Raw genomic sequence first — 18,684 nt, forward strand, 5'->3', positions numbered from 1 at the left:
CACAGGTATTTGTACAAAGCCCAGCTGGGAATCTCTCTAAGTTCCATGTTCCTATTTATAAAAGTTTTAGTCAGTTAATCAGGGAGCTGAAATAATATCAGGGATGAAATCCGGGCCCCAGTGAAGTCAATGGCAGAACTCCCATTGACTTCACCCTATATTAAATACCAGTCACACATCATCAGTAAAAAATAACAAATACATGAAGATACAGATGAAGGAATTAGTTTACAAGCAACCCTTAAATGATCTAGAGCTGCTCCTGTTTCTACATTACACCATGTTAGCTGGGTGTGTTGCAAGAGTCACCTCTTCTGGCAGGATAACAAAAGTAATGGCCCGTAAAATGTCCATACCAATAATGCTCTGCAAGTAAATCCTTAAATTGAATATATGAGAAGTAAAATGGCTTTAATCTTAGCGGAGAGGAGGGAAATTGATCAATTTCCTATAAAGATGTGGTACTAATTTACATTTATGTAACTAGTACCTTAAAATACTACTACTACCACTAATAATAATCAATTATAATATTAATAATTCAAATAACACTTAAATTCAAATCTTGTGTAGTTTGCATTTCCTTTGGAAAAAATGTGGTTCAACCAACATATCTCTTCTGTAGATTATGTACATACATTATCATGTATAAATATGGTTCAGAAAGCCTGAACAAGGTGAATACTGTAATTTTAATACAGTTTGGGAATTCTTAAAGTTTTTTCCTCAAAATATAAACAGTATTTTAAATTGGAGAAATGTACTAAAGTCCTGAAAGTATATTTTTGCCTACACTGTACTCTTTTGCTGTATGTCTGTGCATGTTACACACCATCATCTCAAATCTAAATTTCTTCAGCCACACAAATACCATTCTACCTTTTGTTGCAGTAATTTATTAACTTGGGATGTAGAGTACAACTGTGGAAAATTAAAACTATATGAAACTTTATAAGTTACTTACATTAATTTAATATGATCTGGAGTTCAGTGCCTTGTTTATCTGTGTCTCCCTCTTTATTATAAAGATGAATTTTCTATACTTGGTCTTGATAAATGTATTGGTATTTGCAACAGCAGTTGTGTCCAGGAACTACATCAGGTTTATTAATATTGTATTTGAGAACTGTTTTGTTCATTTACACATTGCAATGTACTGCAACTGTTAAATAGCAGTTTAATGTTTTTTTTTTACTTCAGAAGGAAAATATAGTGTAATTATTGGTGTTAGCGATAAGGTGATATTTCTTTAGATACCAATACAGAAATGATACATTTTTAAATAGATGATCCAGAGCTGTACAGTTCAGATCTGAATGTAGATTTGAGGATCTCCAAAGTCTGAGAGGCGTCAGACCCAACGTTCCAGTTTGGGCGCATCTCTGTTTTTTTTAAAGCTCCACTGATTCAATTTCTCTATAACAAACTTTTGCAGTACTACCAAATGCATTTAAGTTACCTTTAAAGTTTGGGTCAAGTAGCAGTTTGGACCAGAGTACCCGGGATCACAGATGCACTGTTTTTTCAGGCAGTCTCCATGGCCTCTACAGTTGTCCAAACAACCAGGTCCCAGATAGAAATTATCAATGGCCCATTGAATATCTGAGTACTTCTGATAGAACCTAAACCTCACTGGACTATACATACAAGAATGAAGAAAAACAGATAAAGATAAAAAGATAACTTTACACAAATGAAAAATGTACACTATATACATACGCTTATGAACAGCACTGCATGGGGTAACAAATCATAAGACACTTTAGTAACAGGAGATATGTTAATTAAAATGTTTCTATAGGGCATATTAGTCATTCCTCTAATTGACTCTGATCATTCCATTTTAACATGTTGTTATTTAAACTATACTAGATTATAACTAAATAAAATGCACATTTCTTGTTTTCAGTTTAAAGAAGTTTTATTTTCTTTTAAAACAGAAAGAGATGTTTCATCTGAACTCCAGTATAAATCTTCTGATTTAGGCCCTAATCCAGTGAGTAGCCCCACTAAACACAATGGGACTATTCATGGCATAAAATCAGGCACATTTAGGATCAGGGTCTTTTAAAATGATGTTTAGCATTCTTCATAGAAATCCATTTTATGTCCTGTATAGGAGATCACATAGAATATGTGGGCTAGATCTGTGAGAGCCACTGTCAACAGGTGACAGGAAAAAATATTCTACTCTAGTTTCTTCTGACATGATTTAATTTTAAAAGGATTATTCAAATAATGCAATTAATAGATCCTAATACTAGAAAAAATATATTGTTGCAATATGCACAGATAATTTGGGTAGCATTTTTCCCTGTCTAAAATCAAAACTCCCCCTCTAATTCAGTTTGGGTCTCTGGAGAGATTGGAATATACAGTACAGCTCTGGACTGCAGACAAGAAAGGATAATTTTGCAATTTGTTCAGACAATGAATCATTCTTAAGTTTGATAGAAAACCCCCCCAGGTGATTTTCATTATCACTCTATTGCCCTATGTTTATAGAAAGCCAAATCTCTTCTATCTTTCCTTTGAAGGTATGGAGCTGCCCTTTGAAAGTGCATCATCCAGCAAAACTGTATTAAGGAGAAGAGAGAAGCCACAAAGAAACATGAAATCTGATATGGCTCTCTTGTTTCTAGGGTGGCATGGGCTGGAGTGCTGCAAAAGCAGATTACTCAGTGGCTGGGAAGGAAGAATTTTGCAGTGCTTTCCAGCAAACTCTTCTGGAGTGGAACTTTGAAGAGAACCTCTTCCAACCCTTTTCTGTAAGAGAGAAAGTTGCTGTGATATGGGCACATTGAAAAAAAGAACAGGAAAAAATGGGGGGGGAGGGGAGATTCTTGAACTTCGGAGGACATCCTAGGAAAAAAATGATGTCAGTAGGAACATAAATACCCAGTCAATCTGAAGAGTGGTTCCATGTTGAACAGTGACTGTAAATGTTGCATCATAAGAGTCCATGTTCATGTTTACTCATTTTACAAGTAAATAAACTTTCCCCTTCAATTTCTAGCTCTGTAAACTCAACTAAGTATCTTAAACCAAAATTGTGCTTTTTCTGGCTCACCATAAAGATTCAGTGGGCCAAACTCTGTCCTTAGTTACAGCTGTGCACCTCTATTGCCTAAAAACATATGCAATTAGAATCTAGTTAAAAATGCCATTGGTGTTGCACAAGCCAGAATAGAATCCAGCCCATTCTCATAGAGCAGGGGTAGGCAACCTATGGCACGCGTGCCGAAGGCGGCATGCGAGCTGATTTTCAGCGGCACTCACACTGCCCGGGTCCTGGCCACCGGTCCAGAGGGATCTGCATTTTAATTTAATTTTAAATGAAGCTTCTTAAACATTTTAAAAACCTTATTTACTTTACATACAACAATAGTTTAGTTATATATTATAGACTTAGAGAAAGAGACCTTCTAAAAACGTTAAAATGTATTACTGGCACGCAAAACCTTAAATTAGAGTGAACAAATGAAGACTCGGCACACCACTTCTGAAAGGTTGCCGAACCCTGTCATAGAGCAATGTTGACCCTGTATAGCAAACAGGAGCATAAATGAATAAACCCCTTTTTAAAATCAGTCAGCACTTAGGACTCCGAATAGACAAAGGGGCCCCAATTCAGCAAGATTCTTAAGCACGTACCTTACTTTAAGCACATGAATAGTTCTATTGACATTAATAGGACTACTCAGGTGCTTAAAATTTTAGGTCTATGCTTATGTACCTTGCTGAACTGAGGCCATGGAGCAGATCTTTTGCATAAGGAAGTGTACACATTGCCATGGTTTTCAGACTATTTAGTCCCCCTTTAATTCTGCACTGAACCCAAGGTAATATGAGTAGCTGTTTCATACTTACTTGCCCACTAGGTTTTCAGGCAGTGAATAAGTTATCCTTTTCCATCCTTTTGTTGGAAAGAAGACAGAGGGCTGTGAAATACTCCCAGAGCATTTTGGATCTGCAGGTAAGCACTGAGGAACTAAATAGCTCCAACTCACACCGAAGTCAGTGGAATATTGCACATGGACTTGATTCTGTGCAATTTTTTCTGAAGTTTTACATCCAACAGAAATCTAATATAGATAAAAGCATATGTAAGTTGGTATTGTAACAGTTCTTACTATCAATAAAGAGCTGGAGGGATGATTACAGTTTAAAGATTTTTCAGCAAGAAAGCTGATTGGAGATTATGCTTTAAGTTACAGTAGTAACAGTTAGCAGCTCTTGTATAGCACTTGTCATCCATAGATTTCACCATTAATCCCAATGTGCAAATGGGGACACGGAGTCCAAAATCCTACTACAAATCAATGGACCCTGATCTCATGACTCCCAAGTCTGGTGCATTATCCACCAAATCATAATACCTCCCACCCAAGCTGCACTCATCCTATTACTATCCCACTACAGCAAAAATTAAGATACCAATATTCCACAGGGGAATGTTTAATAAAGGGTGACATTTCCCTCTTAGTGAAAAGTTCTGTGCAAGGTCCCTCACACCACTTAACCCTTGTGAATGTTCTATGTGGGAAACATGGGTAGAGCCTCTCTATGCTGGGTTCAGATAGTCTGGTATAGAGGAGGCCATATGGGGGAAGGTTTGACGTGCGTGCACTGGAACTGTACTTACAGTGATTCAGTAGCTCCAAATCCTCATTAAAAGGATGTGGAGGGAAAGTGGCTGCTTTTTCAACCCACATGCTGGAACAGTGACCACAAAGGAAGCGTAGCTATATTCTAGCCCTGTAGCCTGTTGGTGGGCTCTCCCAACCCCCAAGGAGCAAACAACATGAAGCTCAATTACTCCGACTTTGTGTGGTGACAAGTGAATTATCTGATGTGTAAATTTTGGTTAGTTGTCACTTCACTAATCATAAATGACAAAACACACTTGGTGTATCTGTAACAAATCCCATAGCTGCATCATGTTCTCACACCTACACCATCGGAAACAGAACTCAGGATTATCTTTGTACCCTGTCAGTCACATTAACACTGACAGCCTGCTTGTAGGTCACCACTGGAGGGTAACATAATAACAATACGTGAGCAGTGCCACTCCTTTCAGTAGGGGGAAGCGGTGCAGACATCCTGGTCTATGCAACACATATCAGGCTGTTTCCTGTAAATCTGTCCTGCTCTGAGGAAACAGGCTGTTTTAGAATAATTATGCAGAATATTTAGATTATAAAGATTTTACCTTGAACTGCATAATCCAGGCTTCTGTAGGAGTTAGGTCATGGGTGACCGCATAAACTTCTCTGCCATCATGGCTACCGCAGATCATAACACCATCGGGAGAGTCACAGAATCTTTCAATTGCGCAATCATCATGGAACAGCCAATGTTCATTCACTTGAAAACAAATTTGAAAGTCAATATTGTATAACCACAACATTACCTAAAGAAAACAGCAAACGGTGTTTACCACTAAAGATGAGCAATGGATTAAATCTTTAACTATATACAAACTATTTAGTATTGTTCTTTGAAAAATTCCATAGTACTTTAGTATCAGAGGGGTAGCCGTGTTAGTCTGAATCTGTAAAATAGTACTTTAGTATCCACTATTCCCATATGTCTATACTTAACATTCAGAACAGCCCATGCTATTCTCTGACCATAAACCTGTTCACATAATTTTCAATGCATAAGAATTAAGGACTTGAGAATTGCTCATAATGTTTTGCAATTATGTGGCATACATACCATTGCTGTCTTATTATATAATAATACTGTACTAAATAATATTCTCTTCTTAAAACAAAGTGAAGATCCTGCAATTGACTCTGTGTGGGCAAACCCCGGTAAGTTGAATGGAGATCTGTGAATGCAGAAGTCTGCAAATGTGGAGTCAATTGAAGAATCAGAGCACGTGTGACCAAAGCAATACCACAGTATCTTCAACTAATTAGTCCCACTAGCATGCGCAAATATTTCCTTATTTATATTTTACTAGCTGTAACTCAACAACTTAATCCCCTGGGTAACTATTTTAAAAATCGTTGCTAGCAAATGTATGCAAAATAGGAAACAAATACTCAATGTAGGAAATCCTTTTAGAATAATGTGGCATTCAGTCAAATAATATTTGTTCCTGGAAACAATAACAGAAAATTCTGCTGTGCTACATGGTACAGAAATAAGAAAAAAAAATCTAGACAATTCTTTTTCTTTGCAGAGAAATGTCTCATAAGTGATTTCACTAGTAAGAAATCATTTTGTATAAAATATTGGTTATTTGAAAAACTGACTGCAAGATTTCTTTAAAATTTCTATTTCCTTTCCCCCCATATTTACTTCCCCCTTTCCCTCCTCGCACAGTTTGTAGATTTAAAAGCAGTTTGTTACATGTTGTTGGTTAAAAAAAAGAACAGTACAGGGACTGGCTCTGACATCCATTGTGGTGAGACCAACAAGATCAGATTTAGAAGTAGCTGTACTGACTTCCTGCTCTTTGTCTCTGATCGATATCAAACTTTTACCTGACGTTTTGTCTTCTGTAAACATATCAAAAGCGATCCTCCCAGTGGGTCCTGCATCTGCAGGAGAGCGTTCGTGTTGTGGGAGTGGAGCACTGCTAAAAGTGTCTAACATCACTGTCCTCTGATCAGCAGAGCCAGATATCAGCACATTGTCAATAGCCCAGTCATTCTGATCTAAGCCGTCATGTTTAGGTTGCCACCAGCGGAAACGGGTTCCAAGAGCTTTGGCCTCATGAGGGAGGAGAATGTTCACAAAGCTAAAATGTAATAATGGAGATAAGTCATGTGACAGACACATCTCAATCTCTTGAATTTTGAAAAGAAAAAACAAAGTTTTAAATAAGCAGCTGAAGGGGCTTTTAAACAACGCTGGGCCAGATTCTTTGACCAAGTCCATCCTATTTGCCCTAGGGTGCAAAGGGGCGGAATCTAACCCTAGCTCTCCCCACTGTAGGAGACTCTTCAATGGACGCAGAGCCTTTAAGACTGGTTCCTATTTCATTGTCCCAGCAGCATCTGACACAGGCGGTGTATTATGAGTGGAGGGGGACAGGGAGGAAGAGTAGCCAGAGTATGGTGTGTACTGGGTATGCTTAAGTGGACAATCCCTTTAGGGAACACTGCCAGTGATGCAGGTTTAGTGTAGCCCCATAGCTGCTCTAACTTGCTCCACAGCCAGGCAGAGAATCAGGGAGCCATAACCATTTCAAGAAATTATATGCTGAAGTGGAATCAAGATATTAATTTGATGTTAACATGAATCAAGATGTTTATCTTCAAAGCTGGAGACACTGATCATATAACAATGTTTTATTGCAATTACCTTATTTCCTTTATAGCAAATGACTAATGCAGACATGGGTTAAAATGGCACTGATTCCTTGTAGTATTAGGAAGTAATTCATCAGTGCACAGAGGGCCAGTCCAAGGCCTGTGCATCACTTAAGTCCCACTTCAGCATTAAAATAAGACTTAAATGTGGCAGAGACCTTCTGTTTAGACAACAGATCTGCTTTGTGCTTTAGCAAATCAGAAATCAGATGATAAATAAATGTATGTTAAAAATAGTATGGACTTTTATAAATCAAATTAACTCTTCTGACTAGCTATAGTTTTACTTTAACATTTACTGCTGAATAATGGTCAACCATGCACCAGTGTAACTGGCTGTCACAGATTCGATCTGATTAAGCTGATGGTAGACTGCTCTAATGTTTGAAGCCCCATCCTGCCAACACTTACACACATGCTTAACTGTAAGCACGCAAGTTAATCAGGTATATAAATGTTTGCAAGATTATTTACATACAGCAATATTAGCAATCAGGGCAGATTCTTTATGAAAAATCCAAAAGAACCAATTAGTAGAAGTATATAGTTACAAACCCGGGTTTGCTGAACTGGTCATAGAAAATTTCCATTAAGAGGTTCCAAGTAATGCCACCATTCACGGAGTACTCCAGGAGAACTCCTTGGTTCCGATTGTTAGGAGTTATCAGACATCCATACATGAAATAAAACTGGATGAATTCTGCATTAGTCAGGTTTAAATCCACTGTCACTAATAAACGGCTGCATCCCTAAAAAAAAAAGAAAAGAAAACATATTTTTGTTGGTGTGGCTGTTCAGTTAAGACAATCACCAAGGCTGTGATGCTTTCAATGAATATATTCCTGAAAAATACATTTAATTATTTCATTACTCAGTTGTTTTATGGGAATTAAGTGGTATTTTAAAAGGCCAATCCTCTTAATGGGAAGGCTTCATAAGACTGAACCAATAATCACAGAATCATAGGACCATAGAAATGTAATACTGGAAGGGACCTCGATAGGACATCCACTTCCCTGCACTGAGGCAGGACTAAGACCTTGGCTACACTACAGGGGAAATTCGATCTAAGCTATGCAATTTGAATTACGTGAATAGCATAACTCAAATAGACTTAGCTTAGATCTACTTAGATCTACTTACCGCGGGGTCCACACTATGCGATGTCGACTCCCCCTACTCTTCTCAATCCGGTCGAGTACAGGAGTCGACGGGAGAGCGATCTGCGGTCGATTTAGTGGGTGAAGACCCGCTAAATCGACCGCTGATGCATCGATCACTGTAAGTGTAGACAAGCCCCAAGTATTATCTAGACCATCTCTGACAGGTGTTTGTCTAACCTGTTCTAACCAGTGGATGAAGATTCCACAGCCTTCCTAGGTAATTTGTTCCAGTGCTTAATTACCCTTATAGTTACTGAGTTTTTCCTTATGTTTAATCTAAATCTCTCTTGATGCAAAAAAATAAGTCCAATACTTCTTGTCTTGTCCTCAGGGGATAAGGAGAACAATTTATCACCCTCCTTTTTATAACAATATTTTATGTGCTTGAAAACTGTTATCATGTCCCCTCTCAGTCTTCTCTTCTCCAGACTAAACAAATCCAATTTTTTCAATCTTCCCCTCATAGATCATGTTTTCCTGACCTTTAATCATTTTTGTTGCTCTCCTATGGACTTTCTCCAATTTTTCTCCCTTTTAAAATGTAAATGATTATTTACAATTTAACAATTTTGCCAGAAGAATGGAACATACCATATCCTTTTTTTAAATCACAAGTGTCATATGTAAGATTTTTTTTAACTTGTGAAGGAGATCTGATTTTATGTACATATACACAGAGCAAAATTTCCAAAAATGGGATCGAATTTTGCACCTGCAGCTTTGCATGTCTAACTACCTGAATTGCAGGCTGCAAAGGTTGTTAGATGCCATCTCTCTATTACTTATGCCCACAACTGATTGTGGCTGAAAAATTTCAGGCAAGAAAATTAGAGACCAGTTTGAGGCTCTTAGAAAATTAGGACCATAATGTCATTCATTGCTCTTTTAAAACAAAAATGGTTTTGCTTTGGATCAGTAATTCTTAATTAGTTAATATTTGTCAAAGCTCTATGGACATGAAAAGGGCTAGACTACATAGTGATAAATAGGCTAATTCTACCTTGTAAAAAGCTTTAAAATATTACAAGTCTACAATTCAATTTGAAGTCCCATGTAACACCACAATAATTAATGCTAAAACAGAATAATTAATGACCTGATCTGCAAACATAATTTCAATTAATTTCCATCTTGAAAGATGTGGATTTACTGTCACAAATTGCTATCTATATTTATATGTTTGCAATATTCAGGATCCACTGTATCTTTCTTTTCTTAAATCTAGATTATAAAAATCCTTATCCCCATCTTTTCAACACTGGCTGGAATAAAACACTTCAGTTAACATGAAAGTCAACAGTCTGGTGTGTGTAGACCCTCAGGAGACAGAACAATTTTAATAGATTATTTTTACACCTTCTGTAATACAAACTGTATTTTATGAATCACTCAGGCTGCCCAGTGCATTCATGTGGTGTCAACTAACTCTTAATGGGAAAAAGCTGTGAAAAGTTACTGCTTTCAGTTTTTAGAAAATAAGATAGGTCTGGGACTCAGTTCTAAATATACATTAAATAGCCCCCCAAACAAGTATTTTTAGACTTTTTAAAGCAGTATTAATATGTACATGCAGTCTAGATAGCAGCAGCACCAGACCCTGTAGAAATTATTCTTGCCAGAAGTACAAATAATCTGTATGAGCAGGCCATTGATGAATGAGTGGATATAAACACTTCAATACCATGGACTGTGCCTTGGTCTATAGGCTCAATTCTGGGGGCCCCCTCTATGGCTTGTTTCAGAGAGCCTGCACATTGACCTCTCCTTGGCTGCTGGAGATGGGATGAGCTGAAAGAGATGTATCCAGTTCTCTGTAGTGTTTCTGGCAGGCACCAGTGCGGAGTCTGCCAGAACTTGACCCCCATCAGGGAAGTAAATATACGTTTTCCATTTATTTCTAATACCTTTTTTAGGTTACTTATTTATTCAGTTTTCTAAATCAATCACATTGAAGAGTTAACCACAGAGTTAAACACCAACCCCGCTGAAATGAAGCGCCATTCCAGATGCCACAGCTCCACAGACTGTGCTCAGTTTCCCTCCATTTACTGTTAGCCAGTTCTGATTAGATGGAGCTCGATTGAAGTTGTCTTTAAGTTGTGTTGGAAGGGATGCCTCTGGCTCATCACAGTAGAGCCCACCCCAGTGTTCATCACAGCTGCAAAGGAAAACAAACACAGAGTAAACTCATTTGGAAACATTTTCTACACCAAGACTTAAAATCATTTTATTCCAGCCCAGGGGAGCAAGAGGCCATTTGTCTCACTACAAGCACATGCTTGGAGGAGTCGCCCTGCTGCCTCCTTCTGAAGCTGTTACTGTTTAACAGGATATGTTAATTGTGTAAAGACCTGCATGTGCATGGTTTTAATTCAAGCTGATAATACACCAGGTACATAAGACATGTCTAACACCGAGCTTTATCATTAAAAGAAATGGTATTCTGGTAGACAAATCTAATCAAGATAACATGCCAAGCCTAAGCAAATAAGTTTAAGCATCTTTTGGTGCTAGAACTGTATATCATTTTCTAGTCAGATTTATAGAGGACAGATACTTTTACTGTAGCTTGTTTCACAATCCGAGATTCTTGCTAATCTGTAACACCTTTCCACAATATAGCTTTCAGTCAGTGTTTCAAAAATGTAGACAAACATAAAGACATAGCCTGATATTATATAAACATACCTCAACAGAGAGATGTACTTTGGTTCTTTAGTGCCTTAAGCAGGGAGGCAGATACTGTACAGAAAATGTCTATGTTGCACTTGGCTCAGTGGATTTTCCTTCTAATGAACATGGTAAAATCATTCAGCTAGGAGCAATTTCTGCTGCCATTTGTGGCTGGAAAGAGTCCCAAATTCAGCAGAATGGGTATTGTTCTGCTGCCAGGGGGAAGAATTTTGGAAGCCTGTGAAGCTGTGTGTCTAGCTCTGTGGGGCTTGATGTGGACTGTCACACAAGAAGTTTTTTGGGGAAGGGACAGCAGGGTTCCATTGGAAGCTGCCAGCACGTAGCTTGGCATTAGATCATTGAGCCTACACCAGACCTGAGGCTGGAGTAGCTGCAAACTGGCTTGGTGAAGAGATATCCAGCATCCAGTCAGTTGCTTGGGCTGAGTGCAAGGAACAGGATTTGGGGCATAGTGAACTGGAGTGAAAGCCCCATGTAATTCCAGGGATAATCTTTGTCCCTTTGCTCAGGGGAGTCCAGGAACTGCTCTCTGTGCACTCCTGAGGATGCAAATCATCCCAAAGCAACTGTGCCCCACACAGGCAATGGCTCATGTACACATTTAAGTGCTGAGAGGGAAGTAAATGACATCAACCTAGAGCAGGGATCGGCAACCTTTGGTATGTGGCCCGCCAGGGTAAGCACCCTGGCAGGCCAGGCCGGTTTGTTTACTTGCCGCATCCACAGGTTTGGCTGATCGCGGCTCCCACTGGCCGTGGTTCGCCGCTCCAGGCCAACGGGGGTGGCGGGAAGCGGCAGCCAGCACATCCCTTGGCCCGCACTGCTTCCCGCAGCCCGCATTGGCCTGGAGCGGTGAACTGCGGCCAGTGGGAGCCGCGTGCCAAAGGTTGCTGAACCCTGACCTACAGGATAGAACAGTTTGTACACTGCCTTTGGGCACCAGGGAGCTGGTGGAAGGATTAACACCATCTCTGTCTAAATTCTCCTTGGTGCAGTCCCAAACCACATTGTCATCAGCATGGCCATGTATCTCTAAGGAAAATCTGGCCCGCAGGAAGTCAGAGGGGATTCACTCACACACTCCAATATGCCCACCTATCCTCCTCTTAGAATTTTATTTCCCAAGTGATGCTGGTGCCTCTCTCTGTTTCAAAGAAGAAATTCTGCTTTTCTCTAAAAATAATACCTCTTCCAAGCAATTTCCTTGAAATCACACACTAAAATAGGAATGAAAAATCTACATCACTACTTGCCAGAGGGAAACAGCTATACTTACACACAGTTCCCTTGTGTGCACCTCCCGTGGCCACTGCACATATCTATACAGCCATCCCCAATGTAGACATTGTCTATAGCCCATGTTTGCTGCTTGTCAAATGGAGCGGGCTGGTGCCAGCGGAAACGAGTTGCTTGAGACCTTTGGGAAAGAAAAAAAAATACAAAGGTAACTCTTCCAGCTGTGCTAAACCCTATTTTGATTAAAAGGAAATACAACTGTGTATGTTCACCCAAACCTGGACCATATTTATAAAGATGATTTATTTACTAACTGAACAAACAAGGGCTGGCTCAAGTGAATTACCGGGCCACTTAATAGGGCCCTCTGCTTGTAAGGCCAAATGTTCACTATGCAGCTTCTCTTCCCACCCTTGCAAAGCTGCTCTGCTGTGCCTGGAGGACAAAGGGAGTTAATCCCAAGGAAACCATGAGATGATACAGGTCATCATAATGAGCAATGGTCTCATGACAGCCGCTGTCTGATCACTGTCAAGTTTTTGTGTGCATTACGGCAGAGGGGAGATTTAAGGAGGGATCTGAAGGAGAATGATGAGGAGGATGTTTACAAGGAGCTCGTCCCATGCATAAGGGGCAGCATGACATAAAGTATGAAGATGCTTGCTGAAAAATTTTAAAATGGACAATCAAGACTGGCATCGTTAGTGGAATAAAGGTGGGGGTCAACGTATCAGGAGCATCTTAGAGACAAAAGGTACAGCAGGGATGGGCCACAAAGGTCCTTAAAAATGAAGACAAGTAGTTTGAGTTTAATTTAGTGCAGAAGGGGGAGAAAATGGAAGTATGACATGGCCAAAGGGATACGCAAAGAATTTCACACTGAAACTGTAACCAGTTCCTGATGGAGTGGGGTCCTGTATGCTGTAGGTTTAGCAGCATTGTCTGAACTGTCCAAACCAAAATGCCAAATACAATCTTGACTTTGAGAGAAGTCGGGATCTAGATCCACATCAAGAGGAAAATTGTGGTCCCACTGAAGGCAATGAGAGTTTTGCCATTGACCTTAATGGGGCTAGGATTTCATCCTTAGTTAGGCACAGCCTGCTTGAAAGTAATCTGAACACAATATGCATGCTAAAAAATAAAGACATTTTTTGTGACTTCTCATCAGTGTAGTTTCCAGTAGATGGCAGCATCAAACTACATGTTGCTTTACTCTGAGCACAAAAATAAACCACCTATTAACAAGTAACAGAAGAAGGTTTGTGCAGAAGAAAAACAACTCTTTTTTGGCTGGGTCAGTGATTGATATCAGTTTTATCCTAACTTTTTAAAGAAAGTAATTAAACATTTTACTGGGAACTGGTACTGATAATTTCCCAGTTCAAAAATTAAACAAATTTAGTTTCAGAGTTTCTGAATTCACCAATATCAGTCTGGAGATTGTAGAGGATGAGCTCAATGTGGAGTTATCAAGGTCTCACAAATCATAATCAATAGACTCTTGAAATCATCTACAATTTCAGAAAATTAAGTCTATTCTGTTTCCAATCTATAGTTCTGTCTGATATTCACTAAATCTAAGATAAAGGCTGTTTTATTTCCCGACTCTTCCATTTTTCAGTATAATCTCTTATCTATGAAGAAATGCATTGTTTACACAGGCAAGAAAATATTTTATTTTTCTGAATCTCTACTATTTTAACTTTTTTATGTTAGTTATTTAATAACTTGTTGTAACATATATGGTGGAACTGGAAAGGAATGAGATAATCCAAAATAACAGTTACTCTCTCATGAGTAAATCGCAACATTCAGAGGTTTTAACTACTGCGCTGATCTCTAATTTAGACACATCATGGGCTTTTTCAGAGAAAGCTCACAGATTAGCTCATCCATGTAGAATGTCTGAGTTTCTTCTTCTTTTTTTTAATCATGAGGAAGATCTTGTGAAAAAAACACAAACCGAGTCTCAGGTTTGGCAACTTCTATGACTTTTTATGGAATCTAGCAAATCAATGGTTCTCCTGGGAGAACCTTTATATTCTGATTTATATTTTAAAATCAAATCTGAGACATAAGAAATAACTATTCACAGTCTCATCTAGGCCACAAGTTACGTAGCACTCTGGAGTACATAAACCCCAGAAGGCCACATATGGATACTGTGCTCTAGGCCAAATTATTGGATAGACTGACTGGCAAGTTGCATAAAATGCCCACAAAAATGAGCTATTAAACCGCGGAGAGGAGCAAAGCAGCTCAAAGAACAGAGTGCCTTTGTAAATGAGATGCCTCCCCCTCCTAGCAGTACTAGTTCCTATTCTAAATCCCAGACCCTCTTCCTACTGGGATCCTAGGGCTGTAGTAACCCTTCTCTCACCCAACCCTTGTCTTAAATAATAAAGATAACTTTGTGGTGTGTGATTGTGGTGGGAGGTCCCCTACCACTGACTGTAGCATACGGCAAGAGGCAAAGCTATTGGTCTAAGCGGAGCAATGGTAGCTGTGGGGTCAGTCAAAGAGAGTCTGACTTAATCCTTGGATTCTTGGAGGTTCCTTTCAGATCCAGATTAAATTGGGTTGGAATGTCCATGGAACCCATTATCTTGATTCAACCCCAGAGAACTCCTTTCTCACAAAAAGTGTGAACTTTAAACATTTAACAATGTGGCCAATTGATTATGCAAAATATATATGTAAAGCAATAGAAAAGGGTAGCCAGACTAGATGAGGCCAACAGACAGTGAGATATACAAATAACACTGCCTTATGAATATACTTAAAGGGACTGGATGCCTCAGTTGGTTAATAATGGGACAGGGAGTTTTTCAGTAGTAGTTTGCTAGTTCTAATCCAGGTTAGGGTAATAGAAAATAATGTAATTCCTAGTAAACAGAGGTCCATGTGACAGAAACCACAACTGGCACTATGGCGATCTTCACGGCAATCTTATCAGAGTAAAAATGAAATAAAATTGGAGTCTAAACTACCCTCTTGCCCCTAGCTGGGCCTTTCAAGTCAAAGTTGAGGTATGTTGGCAGGGCATTATGGGGAAACTGGTTCTGACAATGCCCTGCTGTACCTTTTTTATGAACAGATAGAGAATTTCTGTCTCTAGCATTGTCAGTACAGAACATCTTCTTTCACACACAAAATTCAACCCAAAAGTGAAAACAATTTTTTTTAAAAAAAAGAATGTACTAAAAGGAAGTGAAGGTGATAATGGGACTTTTTAAAAACAATGAACAATATGTGAAAGAAGAGTCATATGTGACAAGTAAAACAGAAAAACAAGAAGCATCAAAATATTACTTAAAAATATAAATTTGCAGCCAATAACAGCAAGTACAGGAAGCAGGTGGGGATTTAGACAATAGAATTATCCAACGACCTCCAAAACCACTGACGGTAGCATAGAGCTACACAGTGTAATGACGGTAACCATAACATTGCAATTCTTATCAAAGTACAAACTGAGAGAGGCTCTTCTTAAATCATAGGTATATTTAATCTACTAAAGACCACATTATGCCTAGCTGCCTGCTGGGTGCACTAAGGGGCACAAGTAGCCTCCTCCTCTCTTGCATCCCACAAACTGGGGATAAGTGCATTTGCTGTGCTTTCCAGAGCATAGGAATTACTTCAATCTAGCACCCTTTGGGGCACAAGATACCCCAGAGAGGATGGGGAGAGGTCAGGGCCAGGGCTCCACTGCACCCTCAACACTGGCCAGTGGAGATGTCAGGGCCTGCAGGGGATGGGGGTGGGGGGCGGGAAGAGTAGTGCAACACACACCAAAGGGATGTAACCAAGGGCATGTTCCCATGAGGGCCAAAGGACAGAGTGATTCTGCCTATTGCTGCATATCTGAGTATTGCTCTCTCCTTCTCAAATTGGACCTCTGCCATGCTCGCACTAACGGGACAAATGGATGGATACTGTAGAGAGGATAGATGTGTGAGAGTCAATTGTCTTTTGTCTGCTCCCATCAATCCTGGCTATTTAAAATATGCTAAGCGGGAAACCTAACCTCCCCATTTCTAAATAACTGGTAAATGCACATAGTAATTCTGTACGTCTTACTCAGAGCATAATGGCATTTTCATTTGCTCATCTGTACACACAATCAGCACAAAAACAGCAATACATTTTAGTTCAAGATTGTATTACATTAGGTCTTGTCAGATATTTGTGCACTAAGATTTTCTCTATTCAAAATGTATCTACCTAGTATAATGAGGCAGGGGCAAAGTAATCCTGGTCCATTTGTTGAATGTGTCTGATACCAGAATCCTTTGGAGATGGTACTTGTTGCATTCTACGTTAGTGGGCAGGCAGTCTTTCAGTATTGGGTGCCATGTCAATCCGAGATTCACTGAATACTCCAGTTCAATAGCTAAAAATTGAAAGATAATAAATTAGTTAATACAGAAACTTGTATGCTTTAAGTGAATATGTTGTACCAAACTGGTGACCACAGAAGACTTCCTTGTTGTCCCTATATATATCTTGACAACTCAGAAGTTTACAGTTGCAGCAGGGGAAGTTTCCAGATTCTCTGACACTAAAAACACAGGCTTGCTCTTGAGCTAAGGAGGAACCTCTATTAGCTGGTAGCATTACAGGACCTATGACACACAGTTGATCAGTTCTTATTCTACGCAGTAGAAGGCAGAAGAGCATCTCTATACTAGCCACTTCATTAGAATATCTTACATAAAACTCTTTTCAACTGAGTTTTTCACCTAGTGATCTTGTTTTCAGTTATATATTTCATTATCTAGCCATATCAAATCAACAAATAAATTCAAACACAGCAAAAATCAGCAATTAAACTTATTTTAAGCTTATTGCTTATACCCTTTCATAATAAGAATAAAGGGTAATCAAACTGGATACAAACTTCAGTTTATTTCCTCATAATGGCTGCAAAAAAGTTTAAGTAACAATAAGCACAGACCATAAACTTTAAATAAATGTTCCAGCTGCCAGGCATTCTGGCTGTATGGAACACTGAGTGATTGGTGGTTACAGTTACATTAGTGGTAATTCTGCTTATCTTTTTTGATTCTGCTACCCTTAATAATTCTGAATAACCCTCAATCACACAATCAGTCCCACTCAATGTCTGAGCTCAGAACTGAGCATTATATAAATAAAATGATAAGTTTGTACAAGTAGTTTTTAACATTAATTTTTCATCAAAATGAAGTCCTTCCTCTATCAGGACTAGAAGCACATGATTAGATAGTGTCCTGCCTAACTGGATATTCAATTAAAATAATGTTAAGGGCAAAACAACAAAACAAAGGAAATTCTTACCTGGCAAGATATAACTAATCTGTTGAAACACTCTTACTCTTAGCGGGGATGCTTTAGTGGCTTTAACACCATATGGAAAGAAATTATTATGCATGGGGCAGTAGCTAATTTCCAGGTTTAGATATCTTGGTTACTTCCATAAATTTCAGAATAACAAAATCAGCTAATCTACTTTAGGGATTTACTGGAAACCCAATTTCCATTTTTATGCAGAATCCCAAAGGAATTGCCAGAAGCTCAATGAAATTATATATATTACATTAATAAAACTAAATTAAAAGAATGTTATGTAGGTTGCAAAGTCAAACATACAAAAGTTATGAAATGCCAGTATTTAATTCTTTGTTGTGCATACGCATTGACACAGTTTTTAATTATGCAGTCACACTATTTTTTCCATAGGACCCCTACCTCATTCACTGCATAGAATTATACAGGTATGAAAGCTCTAAAACATGTTCAGGATTTCATGTAAATGATGATAATAAAAAACCCTTTGTGCCTGATTATGATCTAATTTGCATCAGGGTAAATTATTCCTGATTTACATTGGTGCAAGTGAGATCAGAATTACGACTTTGTTCTCTGCATTTGCACTAAGCACATCAGTTTTAAGCATTGTCTATTGTGCAATTGTGGAGGATGTGAAGCTACGAAACAAGAGATTTATGCTGGAAACATCAAGCTACTTGGCATTAGACATGTATTATCTAGAGTTGAGAGCAATGTAACCACAAGGAATGGATGTGCCAAACTATTAGACTGCATCTACATTTGGGATCTATTAACCTGTCTAAATGAATTAAACTGAAACTTGAATTCTTATAAACTACATCTTAAATGCTTGTAAAGAACACAAGGCAAAAACTCAGTGCATACATTCATGCACATTGTAAACCTTTTGGTTTGTCTCAGACTCCAGACACCAACAATAA

General features: G+C 38.7%; 1 protein-coding gene across 1 annotated transcript in view; it reads right to left on the reverse strand.

Annotated features, from left to right (window-relative positions):
* RELN (reelin) overlaps positions 1–18,684 on the reverse strand; it is a 430,874-nt gene that overhangs the window by 28,197 nt on the left and 383,993 nt on the right. Inside the window, exons 46-53 of the mRNA XM_026648676.2 lie at positions 16,655–16,823; positions 12,465–12,605; positions 10,475–10,652; positions 7,887–8,080; positions 6,501–6,757; positions 5,216–5,370; positions 3,871–4,085; positions 1,460–1,637 (exon numbers count right to left, since the gene is read on the reverse strand). Of these exons, the coding sequence (XP_026504461.1) occupies positions 1,460–1,637; positions 3,871–4,085; positions 5,216–5,370; positions 6,501–6,757; positions 7,887–8,080; positions 10,475–10,652; positions 12,465–12,605; positions 16,655–16,823 (1,487 nt within the window). The remainder of the gene's footprint in view (positions 1–1,459; positions 1,638–3,870; positions 4,086–5,215; positions 5,371–6,500; positions 6,758–7,886; positions 8,081–10,474; positions 10,653–12,464; positions 12,606–16,654; positions 16,824–18,684) is intronic.

This window comes from Terrapene carolina, unplaced genomic scaffold (assembly GCF_002925995.2).
Source record: "Terrapene carolina triunguis isolate 2854851 unplaced genomic scaffold, T_m_triunguis-2.0 Scaffold68, whole genome shotgun sequence".
NCBI classification, from domain to species: Eukaryota; Metazoa; Chordata; order Testudines; family Emydidae; genus Terrapene; species Terrapene triunguis.